At 40.2% G+C, this 15082-nt stretch overlaps 1 protein-coding gene across 1 annotated transcript in view; it reads right to left on the bottom strand.

Moving 5' to 3' along the window:
* Positions 1–4589: 4589 nt before the first annotated feature.
* Znf479 (zinc finger protein 479) overlaps positions 4590–15082 on the bottom strand; it is a 29852-nt gene continuing 19359 nt past the window's right edge. Inside the window, 4 exon segments of the mRNA XM_045143489.1 lie at positions 4590–5039; positions 5042–6205; positions 8084–8179; positions 8550–8676. Coding sequence (XP_044999424.1) covers positions 4924–5039; positions 5042–6205; positions 8084–8179; positions 8550–8676 — 1503 coding nt within the window. The 3' untranslated portion in view covers positions 4590–4923.

The following is a 15082-nucleotide window of genomic DNA, read 5'->3' as shown; positions in this document are numbered from 1 at the left end:
CCACTGGTACACATTTCCTATTGTAGTTACCTTCACATAGCTGGAACAAAGCAACTGGCCAAAAGCAGCAGATGAGAGGAAAGCATTTGTTTTGACTTACAGTCTTCAGGGAAAATGTAATGATGGCAGGGAAAAACTGCAGAAAGTGAGCTGAACCCTGGTAATGGGGAGTTGGCTATAACACTCCTAAACCCACCCCAACAACACATCTCCTCTAGCAAGGCTCCACCACCCAACATTCCACCAAATGGGGACTAAGCATTCAGAACACACTAGTATATGAGGTACATGTTTTTCACTGCTACACTACAAGAAACATCAACACTGAATGACACTTTAATTATTTGTCTTTTGGGTCATATTTAAGTCTTACAACAAACACTCAGAAACTGCTTCTGGTATAAAAGTATTATTTCTAGGTTGTGCATGCCTTTAATATCAACACTATGGTGACTGAGTTAGGAAGATCACCATGAGTTCAAGGCCACCCTGGGTTCTAGGTCAGCCTGGACTAGAGGGAGTTCCTGCTTAAAAAAAAAGAAAAGAAAAGAAAGAAAAGTATTTACTTCTATACAAGCTCATAAAACAATCAAAGCAAGATAAAGTTCTGGCATTTCTGCTTTTAATTCATTACCCAATCTCTTTCTCTTTGGGATACCTGCACATCCCTAGTTGCACTGCTCTAAACAGGTGGATTACATGGTTGTAAGACTAACTTCAGTGCAAGTTACAACTAGGGAATTTAGCAGACAAAGCAATTCAGTCAATATTCTCAGAAATGTTATTGGTAAGGTCCATCAGAAATACTCTCATTACTATTTTGTGCTGTTCATTCCCATACTTTCTTCTTGGTAGTTTCTCCCCTTTAACCTGAGCTATATTTATTTTTTGCTGTTGTTTCAAGGTAGGGTCTCATTTTAGCCCAGGCTGACATGGAACTCAGTAGTCCCAGACTGGCCTCAAATTCATGGCATTCCACTTATCTCTGCCTCCCAAGTGCTGGAAAGACATGCACCACCATGCCCAGCTATATTTATTTTTATTTTTTCAAAATTTAAAGAAACTATACTAGATTAAGGAAAGAAGAAACAGTATGAAGACCTCCTATCCATTCTTAGACAGGAATGGGTAAAGCCTTTCTAGGGACCCAAATTGAGGTCATTTATTGGTTCTGAATTAGGGCTGAGCTCAGCAGCCATGAGTCCAAGGTTTAGGAGCTGACCACCTGAGTGTGGGCTAGCTTTAAACAAGAAAATATAAAATTACTAACGCCAGAAATGATTAGAATGCTTCACTATGAAAATCTAGAAATCCATTTCTAATGTTGGCACTAATGGCATGACAGTGTCAGGCATGCTCTATACTTGTTCTTGTAGATGTTGTAAAGCAGATGAGACATTATCATAATTGTCAATAACACATAACCTTGAATGTCATAGATGTCATTTTGACTAAGTGCTTCCTGGTTATACATTTATTTTTGAGTGCTTAAAACTAAGTAGGTAGCCAAACTTTAACACTATATATTCTATTTGACTTTATTATGTTTTCTGAGACAGTTTTAGTTTAGTCCAAGCTGACCTGGAACACACTCTGTAGTCCCAGGCTGGCCTTGGAATCACAGCAATCCTTCTACTGCTACCTCACAGATGCTGGGATTAAAGGTATATGCCACCACACCCTTGGTTTTCCAAGGTAGGGTCTCACTCTCTATCTTAGGCTAACCTGGAATTCACTATGTAGTCTCAGGGTGGCCTCAAACTCACAGCAATCCACCTATCTCTGTCTCCAGAGTGCTGGGATTAAAGGCGACCACCACCATGGCTGGCTGATTAAAACATTCTTAAAATCTACTTCTTTTCTTTTTTTTTTTAAAAAAAATTTTGTTTATTTTTATTTATTTATTTGAGAGAGACAGACGGAGAAAGAGGGAGAGAGAATGGGCATGCCAGGGCCCCCAGCCACTGCAAATGAACTCCAGACGCATGCACCCCCTTGTGCATCTGGCTAACGTGGGTCCTGGGGAATCGAGCCTTGAACCGGGGTCCTCAGGCTTCACAGGCAAGCGCTTAACTGCTAAGCCATCTCTCCAGCCCAAAATCTATTTCTTAAACATATAAAATTCATAAACCTTGGGCAGCAGAGATAGATGGCTTAGCAGTTAAGGCACTTGCCTATGAAGCCCAAAGACTCGTGTTCTATTTCTCCAGGCCCCACGTAAGCCAGACGCACACTGACACAAGTGTGCATATTCACACACGCTCACAAGGGGACACATGCGTCTGCATTTCAATTACAGTGGCTGGAGGCCCTGGTGTAGCAATTCTGTGTCTGTCTCCCATTAAAAAAAAAAAAAAAAAAAAAAAAAAAAGGCAGCTGGGCATGGTGGCACATGCCTTTAATCCCAGCACTTGGGAGACAGAGGTAGGAGGATTGCTGTGAGTTTGAGGCCACCCTGAGACTACAGAGTGAATTCCAGGTCAGCCTGGGCTGGAGTGAGACCCTATCTCAAAAATAAAAAAAATAAAAGGAGAGATGGCTTAGTGGTTAAGGCACATGCCTGAGAAGCCTAAGGATCCAGGTTCAATTCTCCAGGTCCCATGTAAGCCAGATGCACATAGTGGTGCCTGCATCTGGAGTTTATTTGTAGTGGCTGGAAGCCCAAGTGTGCCCATTCTCTCTCTCTCTTCCCCTGTCTTTAATAAATAAATAAAAACAAATCTTGGGCTACAGAGATGGCTTAGTGGTAAAACGCTTGCCTGTGAAGCCTAAGGACCCTGGTTTCAGGCTCGATTCCCCAGGACCCACATTAGCCAGATACACAAGAGGGAAATCGTGTCTGGAGTTCATTTGCAGTGGCTGAAGGCCCTAGCGCACCCATTCTCTTTCTATCTGCCTCTTTCTCTCTGTCATTCTCAAATTAAAAAAAAAAAAAAAATCAAGTCTGTTGGGCTTGCCTCAAATAATATTGTAAACCTCAATGAAATAAGCTACATATTACTTACTGCCTTTGATGGATAAGAGGCAGATCAAAAAGAATCAGGGGAGAGGGAGGGAATTTCCATGGGATATTTTTTTATAATCATGGAAAATGCTAATAATTTTTTTTTAAAAATGCTAAAACAAAAAAAAGAATCAGGGGCTGGAAAAATTGCTCAGTAGCTAAGATTCTTGTGTGTAAAATCTAATGATCAAGGTTTGATTCCTCAGTACCAATTAAAGGCAGATGTGCTGGGCATGGTGGCACACACCTTTAATCCCAGCATTTGGGAGGAAGAGGTAGGAGAATCGCCATGAATTCAAGGCCACTCTGACAATACAGAGTGAATTCCAGGTTAGTCTGGGCAAGAATGAGATCCTACCTTACAAAACCAAAAAAAAAAAAAAAGCCAACTATAGAGCAAATGCACACATCTTTAATCCCAGTATCAGGATGTCAAGTGAAGAGGACTGCTATGAGTTTGGCAGCAGCCTGAGGCTATATAGTGAATTCCATGTCTGCCTAGGATACATTGAGACCCTACCTCAAGAAAAAAAAAAAAAATAGAATCAGTATGCAGATTATCTAAACCAGGAACCATGTCATTTTGGAGAAATGAATGCAATATATACAAAATAAACTTATTTTCCCAAGACAACATGAATGAATGAGTGAATTAATGAATGAGAAAATACATACATGAATTAACATGCACTTTGCTAGAAAAAAAAGAGGTGGTAAAGGGATAAAAGTATTTATAAAGAATCAAATGCCGGGCGTGGTGGCGCACGCCTTTAATCCCAGCACTCGGGAGGCAGAGGTAGGAGGATCTCCGAGAGTTCGAGGCCACCCTGAAACTACATAGTGAATTCCAGGTCAGCCTGAGCCAGAGTGAGACCCTACCTCAAAAAACAAACAACAACAACAAAAAAGAATCAAATGCTCACAAACATTATATTCATATAACCTCATCACTACTGGGTCATTACAAAAGATATTATAAAAATGAAACATACAAGAAAAACTCCCAAATGTTTTCCAGTATGATAACACTAAAAAAAGGGTTACCAGTCAATTGCTATTCCTCAATATTAAAATCTGTAAGCCGCATTCTCAAGATGGTTAAATGCCTCTGAGAAAATAGCATGCCATTCAATGCATACCCATGAAAACAAATTAAGAAACATTCACGTTATTTCTTAAGACATATCTACACAAAATCTAAAATATTGTATTGCAACATCCTCTGTGCAGTCTATAAAAACAACAGTAGGAAAATCATCAGAAAGCAGTCTTGTTCTTCTGAGAATGAGCTGAGTCATGCTTTGTGCAGTTTTTGAAACTATTTAGTAAAATTGTGTTTAAAACAAATTTATACCTCTTTAGGGAAGAATTATCTAATGACTGACACCATGGTGTATTTCTTCCAACCAAATCAATTAACGACGTCCAGTAAGTTATAGCCAGTTCAAGATTTTGTCACATCCCACATATTTGCAGGATTCCTTACAATACTAATTCCTGTATGGATACTAATATCTGAGATAGGAGTAAAAGCTTTGCTACATTTTTTAAAAATATATATTTTATTTATTTATTTTACAAGCAGAGAATGAAGAGAAAGAGAATTACGAGAATGAACACAACAGGACCACAAGCTAGTGCAAATGAACTCCAGATGCATATGATATTTTGTGCATCTGGCTTTACATGGGTACTGGGGAATAGAACCTAGGCTGTCAGGCTTTGGAAGCAAGCACTTTAACCAGTTATCTCTCCAGCCCCTTTGCTACATTCATTATATTATTAAAGGATTTTTTAGTAGAAATGTTTACTGAGGTGTGCATATGTCCTCTCCTAAGTCAACAAACCCATAAAATTTCTATCCAGTATGAATTATCTGCTTCTATATAACTGAGTTAGATTACAGGTTGTGACTCTGATCACTGCATTACTACATTTATATGTCTACTAAGTATTGTTTGGAGGCCAGGAAGGGGTATGCACGTGTTAAAAGACTTAGCTATATTCCTTAAATTTGTCAAGTTTCCCTCATATGAGTCTTTTGATGTCGAGTAAAGGTTGAGCAATTGTTAAACGTTTTCCCACAGTCTTTACACTTATAAGGTCTTTCTCCAGTATGAATTCTTTGATGTCGAGAAAGTGTTGAGCTATCATTAAAGGCTTTGTCACATTTTTTACACTGGTAGGGTTTCTCCCCAGTATGAATTACCTGGTGACGACTGAGGTGTGAAGAACAATTAAACGCTCTACCACAATCTTTACATCTATAGGGTTTTTCTCCTGTATGAATCCTCTGATGTTGGTTAAGGTGTGAAGAACAGTTACAAGCCTTGCCACATTCTTTACATTTGTAGAGACTGTCTCCAGTATGAATTCTCTGGTGTTGATTAAGGTATGAAGAACAGATATAAGCTTTACCACATTCATTGCACTTGTAGGGCTTTTCTGCACTATGACTTATCCGATGTTGATTAAGGTGTGAAGAACAGTTAAAGGCTCTGCCACATTCTTTACATATATATGGTTTCTCTCCAGTATGAATTCTCTGATGTTGATTAAGATGTGAAGAGCAGTTAAAGGCTTTGCCACATTCTTTACATAGATATGGTTTCTCTCCAGTATGAATTCTCTGATGTTGATTAAGTTGTGAAAAACAGCTGAAGGGTTTACCACAATTTTTACATCTATAGGGAATGTCTTCAGAATGAATTTTCTGATGTTGGTTAAAATAAGAAGAACAGTTAAAGGATTTGTCACATTCTGTACATTTGTAGGGTTTCTCTCCTGTATGGATTATTTGGTGCCGAGTAAGGGTTGAACTATTATTGAAGGCCTTGCCACATTCTTTACATTTGTAGGGTTTTGTTCCAGTATGAATTATCTGATGTCTAGTAAGGGTTGAGCGATTATTAAATGCTTTCCCACATTCTTTACATTTGTGCGGCTTCTCTCCAGTATGAATTATTTCATGTTGAGTAAGAGTTGAACATTTATTAAAGGCTTTGCCACATTCTTTACATTTGTAGGACTTTTCTCTTTTATGAACTCTTTTCTCTTGATCAGAGATTGAATCATCAGTAAAATCTTTGTCATATCCTTTGTTTTTATGAAGGTCCTTTTCAATGTAGACATGTTGATGGATAGTAGGTCTTGAGTGTTGATTAACATCTTTCCCAGGTGTGTTATATTTGTAGAGGTTCTCTAGAAATAGAATACACTGTGGTTTATTAAGACTTCAAACATGGTTCAAAGCTGTGAATTTCATTCCACTGGCAAGTTTTCATCTCCAGTATAACTATCTGTATAACTATTAAGGGTAGAACCCTCACTAACAACCTTCTCATACTCATTGAAGATAACTAGACCTTCAATATGTCTATATATGGATTTCTGGATATGCAGTAATGATTGGTAGCTGGGTGTGGTAGCTCATGCCTTTAATCCCAGAACTTGGTAGGCAGAGGTAGAAGGGTCACCATGAGTTCAAAGCCACTCTGAGACTACATATTGAGCTCCAGGTCAGCATGGGCGAGTGAGACCCTACCTTGAAAAACCACAAAAAGATTGGTGAGATACACAAGAAGCAAACCTGTAATCTCAACATGTAAGAGGCGGAGGTATCAGACTTACTGTTAGTTCAAGGCCACCATGGGCTGTGTAACAAGTTCCACGACAGCCTGGGCTACACAGTGAGACTATATGCCAAGAAAAAGAAGCAGTGACAAGAGAGAGGAGTGATGAAGACAGCAGCCACTTCCTACATTAAATTTGTACATTTGGCACAGGAAAGACACAATTGCTGACAGCCAAATGAGACTTTCAAAAATAATCTATTACAGGCCTGGCTTGGTGGTATACAACTTTAATCACAGCACTAGGGAGACTGAGGTAAGAGGATCACTGAGAGTTTTCGAGGCCAGCCTGAGACTACATACTGAATTCCAGGTCAGCCTGTACTAGAGTGATACCCTAACTTGCAAAACCAATAAAATTAAAACAAAATAAAATAATGATAATCTATTAATCATATCACATTTAGAATTATTTCTTCATGTACTTTTATTTATTTGATAAAGAGAGAAAGAGACAGAGGGAGAGATCATGTCACATTTGGAATTATTTCTTCATTTACTTTTATTTATTTATGTGATAAAGAGAGAAAGAGGCAGAGGGAGAGACAATAGGCACACCAGGGCCTCCTGCCAGTACAAATGAACTCAGATGCATGTGTCACTTTGTGTATCTGACTTTACATGGGTACTAAGAAGTCAAACCAAGGTGTGTTGCTTTGTTTTGGTTTTCGAGGTAGGGTCTCAACTCTAGCCCAGGCTGACCTGGAATTCACTACGTAGTCTCAGGATGGCCTCAAACTCATGGCAATCCTTCTACCTCTGCCTCTAGAGTTCTGGGATTAAAGGCATGAGCCACCACACCCACTAAACCCAAGGTTTTAAGCTTTACAGGCAACTGCCTTAACTGTTGAGCCATTTCTCTAGTCCTGTCTATTCATTTTTAAATCTCTTTTATATAGAAATGTTTAAATGCACATTTAATCCAATCCTAAACTTAAAATTGCTCAAGGAGCTGGGCATGGTGGCACATGCCTTTAATCCCAGCACTCAGAAGGCAGAGGTAGGAGGATTGTCTTGAGTTCAAGGCCACCCCCCTGAGACTACATAGGGAATTCCAGGTCAGCCTGGGCTACAGAGAGACCCTATTTTGAAAAAACCACACACACACAAAAAGCCAAAAACAAAATTGCTCAAGGTATTAGTTCAAGCTTAGAATGAGTTCATTTTAAGACTTCCTCATACCTTTGTGCAAAATGTTGTGTTTCAAAACATATATTATTTATTTATACACATGATTTCTTAGTAGGAACTACCACAAACTGAGTTATTTTTTGGGACACTGTATGCTTTCCATTTATGTTGGCTGTGTGGTTTTTCTTGTGAACAGTTGTCACACTGATTATGTTCATTATACTGTGCTTTGTAACTTCCACTTTCACTCAGACTTTCCATTGTTTTCTTAATATAAACTGCCAAGTTCACCTCTGATTCCTTCATTCCTACCTACCTGGGTATATGGCTCCAGGCTCTTGTCTCTTCACAGTGCAAGAGTCTTTTCTTTGTTCTAGAACTGAGACCAGGTATGGCTTACACACAGCAAGACCTGTTGATTTGAAAATAAAAATGATGCTTGCTTAAGAACTACTAACATTCCTACCCTAAATCAACGCAAAAGGGGAGAAACTGGACTTTAAAATATAGGCCTCAATACTTTATGACACCAAATTCCTAAAATTATGTTGAATCTAGAATGAAGGAAACATACCTCATCAAGACAGGAGGAGTTTTCAGAGAAGAAATTAAATTAATTAAATTAAATTGAAATTGTCTTGTCCAAACCCCCAAATACTTTCTCAAGTGTAGAAATTTGAAATACCTTCAAGAAAAGGAGAAGCTCTCATGAGATATTCTGTAAAAGAAGGAAGTTAGCTGTGGGTAGGGATTAAAGAATTCTGTAGGGAAGAGATCCTCACCCAGGGAAACAAGGTTTCTGTAGTTCTCCAGTGTCACATCCCTATATAAATCCCACTGAGAAGGGTCTAGACATTCCAGCTCCTCTGGAGAGAAATCAATGGTCACATCTTTGAATGACAACAGCTCCTGCAATTAAAAACAAAACATTCACACCTATCATGTAATTAATTATAGGTTCCAGCACTGCAGCTTTCATGAGTCATTACTCATGTTTAGGTGGGCTTTTCAGAGATACTGTTTTTTTATTTTCCTGGGGGGACAGGGCTTGAGAGAATTGGTATGCCTAGGCAGTGGCCACTAAAATCAAACTCCAGATGCTTGCGCCACCTAGTGGGCATGTGTGACCTTGCCCTTGACTCACCTTTGTGCATCTAGCTTACAAAGGATCTGGCTAGTCAAACATGGGTCCTTAGGCTTTGCTAATCCATCTCTCCAACCTCAAAGATACAGCTTTTTGTGTTGTTCATGTGCCTGTAAATAATACCTCACCCATACTCCTGTAAGAAACTCAATAATGTCATTGGTTCACTAAGTCACTCTTGGGAAGAATTATTTATTTTGTCTTTTATCAGTGCCTTGTGAAGGTGTGTAAATACATTTTGAGCATGTCTCCCTAGGAATAGTCATATGACATAATTGATGCCCTAACATGAATTAAAAGAATTAAAAAGGGGTTGGAGAGAAGCAGTTGGATGGCTCCTGAAGTAGGTGATGAGGTATTCAACTGAGGTTGATCTATGTAATAACAGAATTTCTGTAGACAATTTTGATACAGCTACCTTTCCCTCTGTGGTATGGGATAACGTGCCTCCTCACAATTGTGAGATTTTCATTCTCCCTGTAGTGGATGATACAATGTAAAATGAAGGCCATGGGCTGCAGAAATTACTCAGTGGTTAAGGAACTTGGTTGCAAAGCCTAAGGACACAGATTAGATTTCCCCATTACCCACATAAGCTATACATACAAAGTGGTACATGTGTCTGGAGTTCCTTCTATGTCTGTCTCTCTCCTCTCTCTCTCTGCATGCAAATAAATTGAATTGAATTTTTAAAAAATTCTCTATCTCACTGGAAGTGGTGGGGCATACCTTTAATTCAAGCACTCGAGAGGCAGAGGTAGGAGGATCACCATGAGTTCGAGGCCACTCTGAGACTACATAGTGAATTCCAGGTCAGCCTGGACTAGATGAGACTCTACCTCGAAAAACAAAAAAAGTAATTTCTTGCATTCCTTAAAGACAGATATCACCCTCAAGGGGGCAAAGTTGATCCAACCTGAAAAGTACAAAAGCTTCTAGTACACTGGGAGTGAAGAAAGGGCAGTTGTCAGCAGCTACCACTATTCTATAACTCCACATTCAGACATGTTGTATATCAGTTCCCTATCTCATCTTATGGCTTTTTGTGGTGCTGGAGACTGACTGTGAACAAGGAAACGGGCACCACCACACAGATCATTGTGAAGAGCAAACAAGATGGCAGAGAAGTGAATTACTTATTCAAGATCACAGTCAATTTATGATTCCAACATTTGAATTCTTCCCCCTTTTCTCTTTTAAAATGTTTTCTTTTTTTAAAGTTTTAAATTTTTTGTTGTTGTTGTTTCCCTTTTTTCGAGGTAGGTTCTCACTCTAGCTCAGGCTGACCTGGAATTCACTATGTAGTCTCACGGTGGCCTCCAACTCACAGCAATCCTATCTCTGCCTCCTGAGTGCTGGGATTAAAGGCGTGTGCCTCCATGCCTGGCAAATTTTTATTTATTTATTTATGGGGGGGCAGACAGAGAGAAAAAGGGTGCAACAGGGCCTCTAGCTACTGTAAATGAACTCCAGACACATGTGACTCCTTGTGCATCTGGCTTATGTGGGTACAAGGGAAACAAACCCGTGTCCTCTGGCTTTGCAAGTATGATAGATTGAATGGATGCGCCCCCCCCCAATATATTGAGGATTTTATTAAAGATTGTAATTTAGATTTGCAACCACTTGACTGGAGGAGAGATCACTGGGTGGATCATAGGATCCAGCCCTAAGGTGTTGTGATGGTTTTGGAATTCCAGTGTAAAGATATGCAAAATGCCAGAGTTCTGCCTGGAGTTCCTGAAGAGTGCTAGTTTTTGGTGTGGCTTTTGGGTTTTGGCTTGTGGCTTTTTTCTCCCTCTTGGCATGGGCCTGGGAAAGGGAGCTCAGCTTCCTCTGCCATTATTGAACTTCTTTTCCATCTTCAATAAATATCTCTTCCTCCATAACTGTGCCTACTCTGGAAGTTCATCTCAGTGACCCGAGGCTGTCTAGTATAGAACTGGTACAGAGTGCAGTGAGATGAATTTGACCATAGGGATATTGATATTTTGGAATTTTGGTTTGAAGGAATGGGCATGGACTTGGTGCTTGCAACTGAACATGCCTTCTGGTATGGTAATCCAAGTATAATGGACTATTATAATTTCAGATTGAAAATTCTAAGTGTAAAGACAATTGTGTTTTGAGGCTTGGCTTATGAAATTTCTTTTTTTTTTTTTTTTTTTTTTTGGAGGTAGGGTCTCACTCTAGCTCAGGCTAAACTGGAATTTATTTACTATGTAATCTCAGGGTGGCCTTGAACTCCTACCTCTGCCTCCCGAGTGCTGGGATTAAAGGTGTGCACCACCATGTCTGGCTGGTTTATGAACTTCCTAAAAAGAAGGAAAGACTGCCAAGGACTTTGTTGGCACTGGGTTGCTGGCATAAGGGATGGCCACATTCTGCTGCCCAAGCCCAGAGAGTTTGATGAAGGTTAAATTTGTAATGGATTGATGTGCTCGGCTAAATAAATTGGACTGACAGATTCCAGATGTTAAATTGGAAAAAATCAAGTTAAATTACAGGCACTGAGACTGGTTTTAGATTGTCAAACTCATTTGCAATCTTAAGGAAGATGGCCTAACTGCTTTACATTAAAACAATGAGAGGATGCCTAAAGTGATGCCACAACAGAAACACTATGATAGAAATGCAAAGTTAACTGGAGAAGGAACCTGCTTTTCAAGCAATTTATTTCATCCCTGAATTAAGAATATGACTGTAACTTGCACACCTGTTAATTGGTTTTAGAACATGAAAAATGTGTTGAGTGGGCATGAAGTGCACACGGTTCCTGGAGCCACTGTTGAGGTGCAGTATACAGGAGGGGCATGATGACACTAATGAACAGCCTGGCCAAGCAACTGGAAGATGGACCAGGGTTTGCATAGAGACCCAAAGATGTTCTGGATATACCAGGACTATACAAGGGCTACCATGGAGGTTGTTGGCTAGGGATGGAAGTTTTCCCAGGCTATCCAACCCAGCTGGAGAAGGGGAATTGGAAACTCCAGAGCTTATCAGTCACTGGATATGATATCAGACTTGAATTGCAGATGTGTGTGTTTTTTTAATTGCTGTCTTCTTGCCATATTGGTCCTTTTATAATGCATAATGTCTTTTATTCCTTGTAAGGCTTTCTTTTTTTTTTTTTTTTCTTTTTTCTCCCCAGAGGTAGGGTGCCGCTCTAGCCCAGGCTGACCTGGAATTCACTACCTACGTTGTCTCAGGGTGGCCTTGAATTCATGCCTGGCAATGTTTGTTTTCTTGATGGTTGTAGAGTTTGCATTGTTGTAGTCTCTCCTTGATATACTTTATAGCAGTTGGAAATGTTTACTTTGTGGCTTTATATAATAAAGGTATATAACTTGTTTGGTTTTACAGGACTCATAGCTAAGAGGTAATCTTAAATATCAGAGGAGACTTGGAACTTTAGAACTACCCTGAGTTGGTAAACACAGTTGGAAACCTTTGAATTTGAACTGAATACAATTTATAATGTGAGATAGTTATGAATCTACCATAGGCCAGGGACCAAATGTGGCAGTTTCAATGGATGGCCCCAATATATTCAGGATTTTATTAAAGTTTGTAATTTAGATCTGCAGCCACTTGGCTGAAAGAGGTGTCACTGGGTAGATCTTAAGATCCAGCTCTAAAGTGTGGTGGTGGATTTGGAATTCCAGTCTAAAGATATGCAAAGTGCCAGAGTTATGCCTGGAGTTTCCCAAGTGTGCTTGCTTGTGGTGTGGCTTTTGGGTTTGGCCCTGTGGCTTTTCTTCTCTCTGCTTGGACCACTGAAAGCAGGCCAGCTTCTTAGGTCATTATGGAACATCCCCTGGACCTGTAAGCTTCAGTAAATATCCTTTCCTCCTTAACTGTGTCTCGTCTGGAAGTTCATCTCAGTGACCTGAGGCTGTCTACTACAGAAGGCAAGTGCCTTAACCAATAAGCCATCTCTCCAGCTCTCATTTTTCATTTTCTAGAGAACAAGACAGAGAGAGGGGTGAATTTCAAGTGGCTGGGGAGATGGATCATTTTTACATAGCTTGCTGCTCAAGCCTGAATAACTGAGTTGTTTCACAGCATCCATGTCAAATGCTACACATGATGATGTGTACCTGTAATTCAGCAGTGGGGAGGCAAAGACAGGAGAAGCCTGAGGGCTTGTTGCCCTCATATACAGCCTTATGACCTCAGCCAGTGCAACCAAACTCTAGACGCTTGCACCACCTAGTGGGCATGTGCAACTTTGCCCTTGCCTCACATTTGTGCATCTGGCTTATGTGGGATCTGGAGTCAAACATTGGTCCTTAGGCTTCCCAGGCAAGTGTCTTAGCCACTAAGCCATCTCTCCCACCCCAGGCCTCTTTTAAATATTTTTATTTATTTATTTGAAGAGACAAGAGAGAAAAAGAGGGAGAGAAGAAATGGGTACATGAGGGCCTCTTGTCACTTCAAACCAACTCGAGATACATGTGCCAGTTTGTGGATCTGGCTTTATATGGGTACTGGGAAAACTAACCTGGGCTGTTAGGCTTTGCAAGCAAGTGCCTTTATCAACTAAGCCATCTCTCCAGTCCCTAACATTTGAATTCATAACATTGTACTGAAATAGACACAGTATCTCTACAATGTGGATCTAATAAGATTAAGATTAAGGAAGGAGATGGCCAGCACCATTGCTGAAAATAATTTAAGAGAAGAAGGAGGGCTAGCAAGATGGGTCAGTGGCTAAGGCATTTGCATGCAAAGCCTAAGAACTCATGTTCAAACCTGCAGGTCCCAAGTAAGCCAGATACAGTGATACAAGTGTCTCATGTACATGTACACAAGAGGGTGCATGCGTCTGGAGCACATTTGCAGTGACTGAAGGCCTTGGCATACTCATTCTCTGTCTCTCTTTCTCTCTTAAAAGAAAAAAAGAAAAATATTTTTAAAGAAATTATAACTTAAAACTAAAAATGATAATTATAGACTGCTGAGATTGCTCAGTGTGCTAAAGGCACTTGCTTGCAAAGCCAGGCAACTTGTGTTTGATTCCCCAGTACCTATGTAAAGCCAGATGCACAAAGTAGTACATATATCCAGAGTGTTTCTGCTGCAGCAAGAGGCTCTGTTGTGCCCAAACTGACACTCTCGAATAAATAAAGATAATCATGAGCTGGAGAGATGGCTCATTGGCTAAGGCACTTGCCTGCGAAATCTAAGGACAAAGGTTCAATTCCTCAGTAACCACCTAAGCCAGATGCATGAGGCACATGCACCTAGAGTCTGTTTGCAATGGCCAGATGCCATTGAGGCACCCAAAATCTCTCTATATGCCTTCCCCTCTCTCTCTCAAGTAAACAAATAAAGTATTTTTAAAGCTTTCTAAAAAAACAGTCATAATATAAGCAAAACCCATACCCTGTAAGAATTGTTCATGTTGTGAAACGTAACAGAAACGCCTGTATAAATTCAGTCATATCCAGAACAACAAAAAATGTGAACTGATAGATCCTAAGCAAAAGGCAGATGTGTCTGGGTGTGGTGGCACATACCTTTAATCCCAGCACTCGAGAGGCTGGGGTAGGAGGATCACTGTGAGTCTGAGGCCAGCGTGACACTACATAGTGAATTCCAGGTCATCCTGGGCTAGAACAAGACCATACCTAGAAAAATCAAAGAAAAACCAAAAAAGGCAGATGTTGGCATGTTAGGGGTGTACCGCAGTGGCTTAGTGCATGCCCAGAATGTACAAAGCCATGGATTGAATCTTCAACACCAAAAAAGGTTATGGGGACAGGGTGCTGTTATAAATTGTGAATGAGGGTTGGAGAGTGACTCAGCGGTTAAGGGGCTTGCCTGCAAAGCCTAACGACCCAGATTCAATTTTCCAGTGGCCACCTAAAGCCAGATGCACAAAGTGACCCATCTATTTGTAGTTTGTATGCAGTAGTTATGGGCCCTGGCATGTCCATTCTCATTTTCTGTTTCTCTTGGCTTGCAAATGAGTAAATAGTAAATGGCAAAGTATGGACACACAAAATGAACACGTAACTGTCTTTCAAGTCCCTTTGAAAGAAGTTAATCATTTGTACACACTTGTGAGCAGAGCATGTGCAAGTGTGTGGGCATACGTATGGAGGCCAGAGGTCCACACTGGGTGTCTTACTCAATGGTGCTCCACTTTATCTTTTTGAGACC

This window comes from Jaculus jaculus, chromosome 2 (genome assembly GCF_020740685.1).
Source record: "Jaculus jaculus isolate mJacJac1 chromosome 2, mJacJac1.mat.Y.cur, whole genome shotgun sequence".
NCBI classification, from domain to species: domain Eukaryota; kingdom Metazoa; phylum Chordata; class Mammalia; order Rodentia; family Dipodidae; genus Jaculus; species Jaculus jaculus.
The sequence above is the reverse complement of the archived record's forward strand: the minus strand, read 5'-3'. Positions and strand labels throughout refer to the sequence as shown.